General features: G+C 44.5%; 1 protein-coding gene across 2 annotated transcripts in view; it reads right to left on the reverse strand.

Moving 5' to 3' along the window:
* The window catches only part of SLC23A2 (solute carrier family 23 member 2), an 876666-nt gene that overhangs the window by 158369 nt on the left and 703154 nt on the right, over positions 1 to 15143 (reverse strand). For both annotated transcript variants that reach the window (XM_078666639.1, XM_078666640.1), the window contains one exon: positions 6746 to 6866. In XM_078666639.1, the coding sequence (XP_078522765.1) occupies positions 6746 to 6866 (121 nt within the window). The remainder of the gene's footprint in view (positions 1 to 6745; positions 6867 to 15143) is intronic.

Raw genomic sequence — 15143 nt, forward strand, 5'->3', positions numbered from 1 at the left:
CTAGTTTTACAGCATGACATTTTACTTCTTTTGTCCAGGCTGAAAAGTACCACAAACTGCCGTGAGAAACTCTTGGAGCCACCAATTCCGGTTCATCTTCATTTTATAGTTCACTGAAATTTGTGATACTTTGCCTTATTAGAAACGTACATTTCCCTGCAAATGACAATTTCTGGCAGCTGTATCTCAGAGACGGGCCTCTCTGAGTTTACACTGTTCCCCCAGTGTTCTGCTCTATCACAGTGTTTTACCATTCCTGGTATCTTCCAGTGCACCACCCACGACTCCCCCTTCCCGATTGGATTGGTCTGTTTTTACTGGTTAAAAGCATCCCGCTTCACCCAATGCCTGCTCGATATCCATTGCCACTAGGATACTCTTTTCCTAAAGCTAGACTGTCATTCAATCATAGGATTTGTTACTTGAAACTTATCACCCGTGAGGGTATCAGGCGCTGGGGTATTGGTTGGGAGTGGGTGTGCTGCTGCTGCGGGCTACCTGAACAGCCAGGTTTAAGTTTCTTTCCCAAGTCTTGGAGGATGGGTGTTGATCGGAGTTGCAGAGGGAGCTCGTTCCAGGGTATAGGGGCCACATGGTAGATGGCGTGGCTGCCACTCCTGCTTCTTTGGATGCGTAGTGTGTGTGCCAGGTGGAGGGTCGCGTAGCACAGTTGCCTGGTGGAAATTAACTCTATGGTTGAGGTAGGCAGGCCGGACTTGTAAAGGGCTGTGTAGGCGTGCACGAGTAGATTGAACTGGCACCATTTGTTTTCAGGGAGTCAGTGTAGTGCTTTGAAGTGGTGGGTCATGTGGGTTCATCTGGTGAGATTGAGGAATATTATTATTATTCTTAAATTTGTAGGGCGCACAGCTAACCAGAGGTTTTGCGGTGCCAACGGACAAGCGCAGAAAAATGGAACCGCTCTTATTGGTTAAATAGCCAAGTTTTCAGGTCCTTTACAAAATTTACAGTAGATTGTTTTGTGTCGAAGTTGAAGGGGGAGGGAGTTCCACAGTGAGGGAGCGAGACACGCAAAGGAATTCCCACCCCAGAGTACTTGTTTGATCCTGGGAATATTGAACTTAGCCTGAGACGAGGATCGAAGGAGGCGTGTCGGTAGGTAGGGGTGAACCAGGGTCCTGAGGTACTGAGGCGCAGTCCCAGATTTAATCCTGTGCATGTAGCAAAGGGCTTTACATTTTGTGCGATTTTCCACCCTGAGCCAGTGGAGGTCATGTAGGGTTCCTGAATTGATTGCCATTTTGGGTAGTTGGCACAGTAGCCTGGCAGAAGAATTTTGGACGACCTGCAGCTTACGCACTACTTTTTTGTTGGCACCCAAGTAAAGTGCGTTGCCGTAGTACAGTCGGGATACTATTAGAGCCTGAATGACCGTTTTGTGTGTGGTCAGGGGCAACATCCATAGTATTTTTTTCCAGTCATTTAAGTATGGTAATGCAGGTTGAAGCAACTTTGACTGCTTGCTGCATCATACAGAGTTTGTCATCTATAATTCCTAGGTTACGGACAGCTAGCGTGGGTTCAGAGAGATCACCCATTTGAGGCGGCCATTATTGGGGGCCCCAAAGATCTTTATTTCGGCCGAGGATGAGGACCTCAGTTTTCCCACCGTTGAGCTTCAATCGATTGGAAAGCATCCAGCCCACTAACTTTTGAAGTCCTACCTGGAGCGTTGACACATTAGGTGTCTCCTTGGCGGCATAGGAAAAAATTGTTAGCCCAGCTTCTTCAGCAGTTGCGGCCAGAGGGCTAACATAAATGTTAAAGAGTAGCGGGCTAAGTATGGAACCCTGTGGTACTCCAGTACGGGGAGACATGGGCTTTGGAGCTAGCAGAGGGGGAGAAGACTTGGAAAGTCTATCCGAAAGGAAGCTAGTCAACCATTTGAGTGCTGTTCAGACAATACCCCAAGAATGTAAAGTGTGGAGAAGAGTGGTATGAGATACGGTGTCGAAGCAGCACTCAAATCAAGCAGTATGAGTGCCATAGTTTCTCCAATGTCCAGGCGTTTACAAAGGGTTTCAGTGATGCCCAGGAGCGTGGATTCCGTGGAAAATCCAGTTCTAAAACCTGATTGAGATGTATGGAGGATTTTATGTGAGTCTGCAAATTGACAGTTGCAAGTCGACATGCTTCTCCAGGATTTTAGAGAAGGCTGTGAGTAGGGAGATAGGGTGGCAATTGGAAAGATATCCTGCCCCATGCTTGGGCAAAGGGGACGAGCAAACCTTACCCTGCTGTTGGAGACAAAGCATAAGACCCCAAAAAAGACCCTCGACAACTTTGGGAAAAGGTAGGGGGCAGAAAAGGTGGGGTGCAGGTGTGGGGGCTAGACACAACCTTATCTAAGGCAGGAGCGCACCAACACCTATGCCCATCAACTAGGCCATGGAGGAAGGTTAACGAGATTTCAAAGTATTGCCCTTGGGGAAGACGGCAATTAGTGTAGAGAACTATGAGAGATTAGGAAAACATTCAGCAAAACAAAAGATTCGTACTTCTGAAACTATTTTTTGAACGTTACTTTTTGTAAATTTTACAATGGAGCACTTCTCCAGGCCACCACTGACAAAAAATTATTTATGCAAGCCCTGCAACAGCTGCACAGTTACCCAGATAGTAACTACGAACACAGTATCCCAGCGGCTCACCCCCCCACTCTTTGGCAAAACGATTCTGTCGGATACAGGTACCAGCTGCCCAGGCGCAGTGTTTGCAAGTACAAACTAGGCTTCAGGGCAGGTGCCAGCTGCCTGCCACTTACATTTTGATTTTCTTTGAGTTCAATGCCCTCGATTGCTAACACCCCCCACTGGTAGTTGCGAACAAAGATCACTACTCTTGGGTAAGGCGTGGGACATGGTGGAAAACATAAATATATCAATTTGGGCACAGTGAAGAGGAGACCACGACATTTGGGCAAGTCAGCGGGACACTAAGACCCCCACTGGACAAGGTAGGGGCTACCACAAAAATATTTACTCAACAACTTTATTAATAAATCACAGATATCGAAAAATAGGTAAACAATTTGGGCTCTAGAACCTATTTGAACACTTATTCCTGCGACAGTGAAGTGCTCGTAAGGTCCTCAGACTAACATGGTACGGTAATCAGTTCAGTTCAAGAAACTTTATTCGATTGAATTTACAATCATAAAAGTACATTGTAGAAAAATATTTACAACAATTTATAAAAAAGTTTCCATGAAAGCAAAATTGACTAAGTAGTACAGTAAACATTAGATCAATCTTTAAAAGAGTCGACTATACAATGGTACCCTAAATAACAATAAGAAAAAAGTTATATGCACAGAGACGGAAGAAAGATTTACTATGCAGAAGCTGCTAGCTGAGAACGAATTTTCATGCAAGACTTTAAAAAGCAAGCCACTGATTTGGCAACAAAAGGGAAGTCTAGACGCTGTAGTACCAAAAGAGCAGGTCTGCATCTTCTCAGTCCTATTTGTCTTAACAGTGGGACCAACCAACGTTTGCGTGGGGTCTCGTAAAAAGTACAAAATAAAGTTACATGCAAAGTAGACTGAGAGGAACAATTGTCGCAAGGACATTTACTCAATTCGCGGGACCAGTCAGAGGGCTCAGGGAACGAGACAAGACGATAAAATGAGTCGAAACGAAATCGAGTTAAGACATACCTATCGTAGTTTGACAAATAAAAAGACAGATAGGGTTGAATGCCATATGAGGATTGAATCATCACTAAGTGTGTGGTTGTCTGTTTGCCAATTTCAGAACACATGCGTAGGTCTCTTAAATGGGACACACAAATTCTTTAGGGTCTTTCTGGGTATGGCCATTAGTGAAACGGGATCGGTAAAAAACACTGATCTATTCAAATCATTCAAAAAGTTAAAAACATAAAATAGCCAGGGAATTTTTTTCCAGTGGGTCAGTGACAGGCAGTCTGTTATTAGCGACCGAGTGAGGAGACATTGCTCCTTAGTCCATATACGGTGCCAGAGGAGGATCGGCTGGTACCTAATGGTGTCAGATAGATAGTCCCAGCCGAGCTCTATGTGGCTACCGTAGTTGGAGGCGCTACGAGGGAGAGCTAAAACATATTTCAGGAAATCATTTTCGATTACTTGAAGCTCGGTAGTAGGAGTGTAGCCCCATACACCTGCTCCATAGGTCGCCACACTCAAACATTTGGCTTGATAGATTTTCAGAATCACAGCCGGAGCGGGCTTGCCCAGCTTTCTTGAAAAAGAGGTCAGCGCAGTTGTAGTGCGCTGAAACTGCAGTTTCTTACTGGAAATGGCAGGTTTCCAGGACATTTGGTCATCAATAAGGATTCCTAAATAAGGATAGTTCCTAGCACTTTCCAACCTAGTAGTCTCAATATAAAGGGGTTTGCATTTCTGGGTTTTCTTGCCAATATGCATAACGAAAGTCTTGGATTTGTTTACTTTTAGGCCAAGAGAAAGCATATATTGGCAATACTTGTCCAGTTGTAGCTGGAGCTGGTTGGGTGTCCTCGCTAAGATAACAGAGTCGTCAGCATATAATAATGCAGGGATAGGACGGGTACTTATGCAAGGGAGGTCCTTGTTGCCTGCCAACATTGCTTGTTCCAATCCATTTGTGTAAATATTAAATAAAAATGGAGCAAGGACACACCCCTGCCTGACGCCTTTTGTAATGCTGAATGAGTCCGATAGCTCTCCATTGGTGCCATATCTCACACGTGCTTTGGCATCCGAGTAGAGCTCGCGGAGAAATTTCAGAATTGGAGGATCTACTCCCAAGTTACTCAGAATCTCCCACAGCTTGGAGTGGATTACGCAGTCAAATGCGGAACTTAAGTCCACATAGACCAGGTAAAGGTTACCACCTTTGGCACGGACATATTTACCCATAAGTAGTGTTAGGTTAAGAGCCTGTTCCACAGTGCCCAATCCCTCTTGGAACCCAAACTGGAGGTCGGTAATGATCTTATTCTCCTTTGCCCAGTCCTGGAGACGTTCCAGAATGAGTTTCCCAGCGACCTTGCCCAGCGAGTCCAAGAGGGAAATTGGTCTGTAGCAGGCTGGGTTATCGCGGTCTCCCTTTTTAAAAATGGGGAGAAGCACGGAGGCAGACCAAGAATCGATTAGGCCGACCTGAGAAGCTGCAGACATAACTTGCACGACTACTGGGGACCATAATTCTGGATTGTTCACAAAAATGTCAAGTGGGACTCCATCTGGACCGGGAGCTTTCCCGGTCTTTGAGGAAGTCAGTGCTGCGTTCACCTCACCTAAATTGAAGTGAAGGTCGATAGGATAGATATTGTCACTGATAGGAGCTACCTCCCCAAGTCTTGTGACCTCGGTCGTTGGAATGGAGTCCCCGAAGATCTGAGAGTAATGGGTTACCCATTTTTCTGCGGGAACTGCCACATCTAGATGAGAAGGGGCAGTGGCGTCCGCTAAAAAAGGGGACTTGACTGTTCGCCAGAATAATGTACTGTCCTTGGACCTTGTACTCTCGTGAAGTTGGGCCCAGAGGTTGTTTTTTATTTCCCGTTTGCGGGCTTTTAGGGCCAGTTTATATTGCCTTCTTAGTAGGGCAATTAAGGCCGTATCCCTGTCTTGGCTATGGAGAGCTCGTTTTAATGCGCTAAGGGCTTTACGGCAATGGGAATCAAACCACCCCCGGGTTTCTCTATCATGCTTCTTATGTTGGCGGGTAAGCTCCTGCCGTATGATTTCTAGAATCTGAACGAAACTAGACAGGATCAACTGGGGGGATGAAGTCACCTCTAGACAGTTGATATTAAAGGAAGGGATTGTTGGATAATCCCACCGGTGACCTCGTTGGGGTTGATCTTCGACCATTTTACTGTATAGCCGTTAGTTTTACCCATCTCTAGGGTTTGCTGAGTTAAAAGGCTAGGCTTAGAATGAGATAAAGGAGCAGTATTAAATATGATGGTGATACTGTTGGGGTAATGATCACTGGAGGGATCTGAACCAGTTATAAAGTTTTTTAGTCTATTGTCTAGAGTTTGCGAGCACAGGATATAGTCACAGTAATCAAGAAGGAATCCGAACAATTGACTGCGAAACTTTGACGGTGTTAGATTACTCTATAGAATATCGGATACCCTAGGAAGAAATGTAACTCAACAAGACCATCAGGATTAATTGCCACAATCTTCAACACTTCAGCCAACAGAACATAATTTGTAATAATAAATGGGTATAGTTTTCTGAACAGTCAAAGTACATAGGTTTTCAGAAACAATGAGATCACTTCGATATCCTTGCTCTACTTGTCTCCTTTCAAACGCTGTATACAGTACAAATGTTTCCAGCATATAGTTTTCAATTTCCTCCCACAGGCTTCTCAAAACAGATCTTTCAACAACATTGGCAAGCATGAGGTACATGGAAAGATGGTACAAAGAGTTTTCCACAAATGTTACACAACTAAAGCCCTCCATCAGGTCAACTTTTAGGGTTACTAATTTTGAAGCACCTAAGAATGTCAATCTAAAACATACAGGGTCTATTTGTAGTATTTCGTGTTGCACCCTAAACCAACAACTCTGGTTGATAAATGTGCCATAAATAAAAATAAATGAATCATCAAACTAAGATAATTAGGTCTTCTTTAACCAGCCTGTTAAAGTGAGCTTTGTATCTAGACCACATTGGCAATTTAGCTATCACTCCCAATACACCCTCAGTGGCACAATGCCAGCGGTCTTCACTCACCGGAAACATTTTGAAAAGCTGTAACCTGTATGCTGTCCATCCCTTCTTCGATTTGTAAACGGGCAAAGGCAACTTCACGTTTCTGGCATATTGGGAGAACAACAATACCAGGAAAATGGTCCTAGAAAAATGGAAAAAAAGGAAAACAAGGCAAAAGTCTTTTAACAATATTCCAAGGGAAACCTTTACCAAAGTCAGAAACCGGCAGTTTCGAACAAAGGATAATAATATTTATACAATGACTAGGACAAACTGACCACAACAGATGTCAGTCCTACACACAGCAGACATTCTGCAAACAAAGACTAAGTAATACTCTAATAATATTGATTCCTCGTGTGGCGAAGACAACAAAATGAACTGTTTTCGGCTCCTAAATAAAACGTTTTCTCACCACACTCAAGGATACTCATAGCAGCCTTATATGAAGGCTTTGTTGAGCCTTCTGGGTTTCTAACCAGCAACGTGAAGGTTAAAGCGCCGCTGTGGTGGGTTCTCACCCAACTTAGTTCCATTGCTAGCAGCCAAACAGGAGTGAGTTTCAGCACACTCGCACCTGTAACCCGAGCTAATCGTCTGGAGAACATCTGAAGAAACCACCAAGATTAATGCTTAGCTTCCCAGTACACACTGTCTTGAAAGCTATGAGAAAACACAGTCTCACTGGTAATATACTGTGCAAAACTAGGCACCGTGTAGACTGGTGTGTCCGTAGACATTTAAAGAGGTCACCTAAGAACTCTTTTCTGGTGGTACCCGGCTATATGGAACCAGAGTGACAGAAGAAACCAAATGGAATTCAACTAGAATAAATGTTTATATCAATCTGAATGATTTTGACAGGCTGCCACTCGGAAAACTGTAAATTTACTCCTTCTGGAAAAGAGGCCCAAAATGATGTATCCACAACGGATTTTTTTTTTTTTTTTTTTTAACGAGGAGCCACTACAGTTTTATTTAATCTGTCAACTTCTCAGACATACACAAGCCCGGAAGAGCGCAAGGAACCATAGAAAGGTACTGCCCTCCGATCAACGTTAATTAAGAGATCAAAAAGTGTCAGTCTGAACCCACCACCCCTCCCGGAAGATACTCTGAGACTTGCAATAAAATAAGGTGGCCTAGTTGGTGTTATGTCAACCACTGACACTTTAAACCCAAAATAATACCCTGCGTGAATTTTCGCGCTGTTTTATTCAATGCACAGCTCTGTACGACGATCGTTCGCTTAATTTAAACTCCAGTGTTTATAAATTCCCATTCGTGACAAAAATCAAATACTAATCGTAATATGTGGAATAATATTTATTATATATTCCAGGAGTCATCAAATATTTTTTTTTGTAGTTAATACAGTTGTTTTACTCATATGCTTATCACTTATTTTAGAACCGCATCAATACATTCCCGGTAAAAGGTACCTTTTGCCGGGAGCTAGGGAAGTACACAAATAAAATGCATATAAGCGATGAATAAAGGGCGACTTGTAACAAAATAAAATTAGCAAAGTAAACCACATTTATCATGCTTTTTTTTGTTTCGATTGCAGTCGCCAACTTGACAAGCACGTTACTTGGTGAAACATACCTTGCTTTAACAATAACACAATACTAAAATGCAAAACGCATCCACAATGGACCGAGCCTCCCTCAAACAAATATTTGCGAAACAAAACACTGAGTAATTTGTATACAATCTTAAATAGATGCTCGCTGATTTTAAAAACAAACTTTTTCGAAATGTATCAAAAAACTAAAAGTGGTAGCAGCAATGGTAAAATCGTGAATTAAAAACAAACATTCTACAATGAAATTAGTAATCAACTCTTAAAGAAAGGCATAAGAAAATCGTCGCATAGACTAAATAAAGCAAAGAAAGAAAAGTATGGAAATTCACACGCCATAAAAACAAGGCATACTGATGAAAAGACATATCCAAAGCAACAGTCCACACACCACGAAACCCAAAAAAGCGGAAGGGACCAGCATAACTGTGGAATAGGTTCACAAATAACAAGAGTGAGATTGCATGAACTGCGACAAAACTATGGACTCTACAACCTCCACATGTAATAAAGCTCTACAACAGCACAAACAACAAACACATCAAACTCCTATTCACATCAAACAGTGGCTTTGACCAGAGAAAATCCTTTTTTTAATTTTTAAAACTACAGTCCAGCAAAATACACAAATCAGTTGTGAATAGTGGATACAAGTGCTCAGGAGCCAAACCAAAGCCTAGTTTTTCAAAATAAAGTTTTTATTTAGGGTTACAAGGACATATATTGCATACACATATAAATGTCAAAGCATTTACTCACAGGCATATATTGTCCTACAATTCAATCAAGGACAGTTCCCAAACATCTCCCCTCCAGCTGCTCTTCACCGCGGTCACAATCAAGAAGCTAACGTTATATTCACTAGGATGTTGCCCATCTTCCCCAAGGTCTTGATCCTTCATTCATATAACAAGAGTGAGATTGCTAGTTGTTTTTTTTGTTGTAGCTTATGAATGGACAGGTCCCCCTCCCAGTGGCCCCTGAGACTATCTAACAATCTTCTCTCACAAGGGCTGGGTATGATCGCCTACCCTATCACCTGAGCCACCCCCCTCCTGCAGACCAGTAGCCACTCACATGCCGCGGCTGAGATTTTCGCGTACTGTAGGCACTGACCAGGCCTCAGTGCAATGAAATCAATGGCCTCATCTCGCATAACAAACCTGCCATCAGGGTAAATGTCGCCCAGAGTGGCACAACCTCCATCTTTCTATTTTTGTATGGACATAGCCTCAGCTATCTTCAAAAATGGCTGCAGGGACCCCAGTGGCATATATGTGTGTAGTATACTTGTAGTATCTGGTGCATACGGGGCTCGGCGTACACCTCGCACAATTGCCATTTCCCAGATCCTACCTACATGACGGATAACATATGGTGTGCCTGAAAGCACCCTCATACCCCCATCAACAAGGTGGGAGGCGGTGTCCCTTCATGGGTCCCTCTTAACAAACCCTTCTCCCAGCTATTGTCCGGATCTAGCCAGTGAACAGCATGCGGGAGATGTGCTGCAACATAGTATAACTCAAGATTTGAAACTCCCCCACTCGCCCCAGGTCCTAATAAGTGTGGTGAGTCTAACTTGCTTCTGCTTACTGCATCAGAACAGGCCAATGATAAGACTGCTTATATTGGTTAAATAACACTGGGAAATCTCATAGAAAGTGCTCTGCAAGGTGTAAAAGCCCCTGGGGAGCATGACCATCATTACCAGTACGATTCAGCTGACTAAGGGCAGGGGGAGGTCCCTCCAGAACCTGACTGAGGCCCACAGCCCCTCTCATCACCTTTCAGACGTTGAGGTCTAAGTAGGTCTGCTCTGTGTGGGCCATCCTGATCCTCAAGTATCTCATACTGGAGGTTTTCCAGGGAAGACCCACGTCCATCAGCTGGGATCCCGACCAGTGTCCCAGAAGGAACAGATTAGATGTGTGTTGATTGACACATAGTCCTGACACCTTTCCGAACTCTCGCACCACTGTCAGGAGGATGGAGAAAGAATACTCTGGTTGCTTCAAATACTTTAGGGTATTGTCCGTGTGTAAGGAGATCAAATGTGTGGTCTCCCTCAAGCAAACCCCCAGGGACCTAGTGCCAGGCACAGCAAGGCCACCACCGGCTCCATTGCCAGGGCAAAGGGCAGCACTGAAAATGGGCACGCCTCTGAACAACTGGAAACTGTCTGAGACCATCCTGCCCACCCATACCCTAGCGCTTGAATTAGTGTAGACTAATTTAACCCTTTATATATTTGGGTCCGAGCTCTACTTTCTCAAGCACAAGTCAGAGATATCCCAGTCCACCGAGTCGAACGCTTATTCGTCATCAAAAACCGGCAGGGAGTAGGCATTCTCCTGCAGCTGTGGGTTGTGGTCAACATGTGATAGGCGTCTGTTAGGCCGGTCATCCTTATCAGTGCTAAAGCGCATGTGCTTCTCCCCTAAAAATGGTGACATTGCCTCCCCTAAAAATGGTGACATTGCTGCATACATGTCTCCAATACACATCTGGTGTGGGTGACAGTTACACTGTGTGCATTGCCTCCACACAACCACAAAAAGAGGAAGGGTGGGCATGACAGAACTCATCTGCATTCAGAACAGGAACATAGAGGGGGAGCTGATGCTTACACCTGAATACTGGATTAATTCCATCATAGGTTATGCATTAATTAGCAGCAACAATATGCAACTTCCTAGCATCAAATAATATAGCACTAATCTTATGAACATGACACACAATACCCGTGGGAGTCAGTGTTTGACAAATTGCATGTGCAGAGTACAGTGCTTAAACTGTGACTTTACAGGGGGGAAAAAACTGAAAAAATGCAAAAAGTTTAACAAAACCCCACAAGGAAAGCAGAGTTTATTACGCGGACATCAGAAGCACACAAAAAAGTACTGGCAAAACCATACGTCTGGAATGAAAGCTAAGTTTATGATGCAGATTTTGTAAATGATGGCAATGCTGTTGAAAGGAAAGTGATTTGAGGTAAATGCAGCCATGTGCATGCAACAAAATAAAATATTAATTGCAAAACATGTTACACCATTTTAAAGCATCAGCGTTTTACTCTGTGTATCCTGTTCACCTGCATTAAGAAACCTGCTCCATTATTTATGCTATTGTTAGACTTGGCTTCTTTTGGCGTATTTCTCCTGAGTTTTTGCTTTCTGCCCTCCCGGTTTTTACTCTGTTTTTGCTGGTATAACGTTTCTACGCGCTTTCCGCACTGCTGATCAGTGGTAAAGCGCTGGTGCTCCTGTGGTAAACTGTGTTATGATTGGATGTGTGACTCACTTGTCAGACCCCAGTAATGGGCACTGCGAGTGCCGGGGCTTGTGAGTCCACCGCTGCTCGTGGGCCTGCAGCACGGATTGTGCCACCCACGTACGTCGCCCGAAAAAGGTATAAGTGAATAAAGTTTGGTATGCCTGAACTCAGTGTCTAAAGGCACAGCCTTTAGCAAGGGTGCCCTTTTCATTCTGAGTTCATAAAGGCCACGTTTAGAAAGTGGGTATTATTTTGCTCGGTCATCCCGTGTGCCTCTGCTGGAATGTGAATTGCCTGTCTGGTTTTTGGGACGACAGATGGCTGGGGAGCGAGGTGGCTCCTGATAGTCCGGGTAGGTCAGGAAAGGGCTCAACAGACCTGGGTTACGATGGGGAAGAGGGAGGGAATCTCCTTGCACCTCAAAGGTCCTGGTCTGCCTCTGACAAAGCGGTCTCCACCTCCTGCCCGGAATTTGCGCCCGAGACGGTCCAACTGGTTCTGGCCGGACACAGACCTTTGCCTGAAAGATCAAAGGATTTTTGGATACAAATGCTGGGTACCAGACCCCTGAACTTCAGAACTCATCTGGAACAAGAAGACTGCCAAGAAGAAGTGCAGGAGAAGCTGCGAAAGGAACGACTGCTTTGCTGGGTGCTTTGCTGGACTGACCTGCAGTGGCTGATTCGGTCTTTGGCAGTGAAAAGCCTGGACTGGACTTTCTGCAACCAAATTGGCGAGACTCTCCAAGAGCTTGAGGTAGAACTTGCCGCGTGTTCACGAAGTCTCAGGAACAGCAAAGACTTCATGTTCTTCGACTCGCAGCACTAGTGACTGTGTTTTGTGCTGCAACCCGAAGTACACCCCTCGACGACGACTACGACGACCCTGCCGAAACCGTGTCCTGAAGGCACAGCAAAGGGCACCGCCGCACCACTACCCTGATCTCACGGACGACACCTGTTGACGCCATCACCGAGCCGCTGCTCACACCGCGACCTGTGGGCAACGCACTCTGCACCGCCTTGCTTGATGCCGAAGCTTTGGCACCACAGAGAGCACCGCCGACACGCCGCACTGCGACCCTGGTCTCACAGACGATGCCTGCTGACGCCATCACCGAGCCGCAACTCGCACCATGACCTGTGAGCACCGCACACTGCACCGCCTCGCTAAACGACGACGCTGTGGCCTTCCTGATGCCACCACTTCCCGCCAAAATCGATGCCGCTACCTGTACCGTGGTTTGGGGGCACCGCTCGTGAGTTACACAACGCACAGCCCTCATCCCACACCACAGCCTTGGCCTACTGATGCCGGAGCCATCGACTCCAGCTTGTCTGCCGACGACAGCCCTTTTGCAACTACAACGCCGCTGCTTGCACCGCGGCCTGCTAGCACCGTGACAAGCACTGCCTCCATCTCGCACCACGACTTTGGTCTCACCGACGCCTGTTGGCGCCAGCACTCCGAATCCCATCAGAAAGGAGCTCGTCCTGCAACGCGAGTGACTTCAAGGGCCCATCGCCCTCTGAAAGGTACTGTTTGCGGGTCTTCCCGACACCGTAGTTGGCCTGCGACCCCACGGTCCGCCAGATCTGTTTTTGGAATTGTTGTTCACGACGCCGTGATAGCCCCGGACGGAGCTATCTACATTAAGGAACTGTTTTGATACGTAAAGATTTTGAAGCATAGTATTGTGGATTTTTATCGTATTTGGTCTTGTCTTAAGTATATAAAAATTGGATATTTTTCTGAACTGGTGTGGTGTACTTTTGTAGTGCATACACTGTATTATTGTTGGTAATGTGCAAATGCTTTACACACTGCCTCTAAGATAAGCCTGACTGCTCGTGTCAGGCTACCAAGGGGGTGAGCAGTGGTTATCTTAGAAGTGTTAAACCCTTATCCTGACTAGGGTGGTGGTTTCTGCCACGCTTTGGTGCAAGTCTCAGCTAGCCAGAAATCCCATTTCTAACAGCTATGTAATGGTTGGAATCCATAACGATCATAATAATGGTAACATACAAAGTACAAAAACAAATAGCACGTTAAGAAAAGCAAAATATTTTAAATAGGATCTCATGCATTGTAATGCAAGACTTCATATGAGGTGGTATGATACTCCAAACAAAGAGCATGAAGTACTCATCTGGGAGGAGCCAAAGGTTACTCTAGGTACATTTTAAAGTATTTGTAACAGACATTTTGACAACTACGCTGTCCAACCAGGTCTTAAAAAAAATAGGAACGAGCATTAAGGGTACAGGGCAGCACTTTTCTTGTATAGGCATGTCACATCTGGTAGTGACCCTTATACCGATATGTATATGCAGCTTAATTTATGACAATATTTGAAAATATTTCAAAAGATGCGGTACCCGTTATAAAGCTAAAGCAGCACATGAGCCGAGCGGCAGAAGGTGGGAACAAATGTATTGTAATCTATTGAGGCGATAACGGGTGATCAGACAAATTCCTTTATTTGCAGGTTTTTTGTAATATGCTCATGAGATGGGTGATCACTTTAGGGTAATGGGTAATTAGCCAGCGGGGCCTAAGATGATTTGGGCTTCATTTATGAACGGATGGTGGAAGAAATTAGATGTGGAGATGGGACAGAGTGCTAAGGTTTAAAGTGAGACGAGTAAGGGGTCAACAATAGAATTTTAAGAATACTAACTGCCTTCGTAATCTCGAATAATTATACGAACTACGAAAAATTACACTATTAAGAAACACTACGATTTTAAGTCTACGTCAAAATCCTAGCATGAGAGAATGGGAACAATGCAAACCAACAGAATGCAAGTGGCTATTGCTCATCTCTGAAAACAAATGTTGAGCAGGACAGGAACACCCAAAGCTCAAGCAGACGGACATAGCTCTACAGTAGGACACTAAGGGCATAGGAGTCACAGATAAATGAGAAGCAATGCAGTTGTTTGTTTGCAAGCTGACAACACCTGCATCTAGAAGCAAATATGAATCAAAGCTCCCCCGAAAACGTTTTGAAGCACAATGTGTTTCAGAAGTGATGCTCATTTATAAAGTTAAATTTACTTCAGGCCGAGTTTTCCACCGCTTGCATTTAATTAGTCATGGATTGCAGGCAATCTCTGAACTGAAGCAGCTAATTACTGCAATTGTGCAATAGGCAAGCCTTAAAGCATTCATTAGAAACTAATTATACCATAGTAGACAACATTGACGTGGGCTGCTTGATTTCCAATCTCCTACAATTACAAGTCGCAACAAACTGAAAATTCCCCCTAGAACATAGCAAAGCTTAGCAGCAAAAACACTGTGGCTTGCAGAAAGAGAGTACAGAAATATGAATATGGAGAAATTAAGCACTGTGGAGCTTTGGAATACTATTACCACACAAAACAAGCATAACGTTATGGAGGTTAAATGTTAGAGCCTCTATGTTCCTTCATTCCTGGACTAAACCGAAGTCCTATTACAAATCAAACATACCTAGTTTCAACCAAAGCAGGACCATTTGAATATTTTTTTTAATTTACCGGATGACCTCATCCCGCACGACACCCCCCCTCG

Source organism: Lissotriton helveticus, chromosome 11, assembly GCF_964261635.1.
Source record: "Lissotriton helveticus chromosome 11, aLisHel1.1, whole genome shotgun sequence".
NCBI lineage: Eukaryota > Metazoa > Chordata > Amphibia > Caudata > Salamandridae > Lissotriton > Lissotriton helveticus.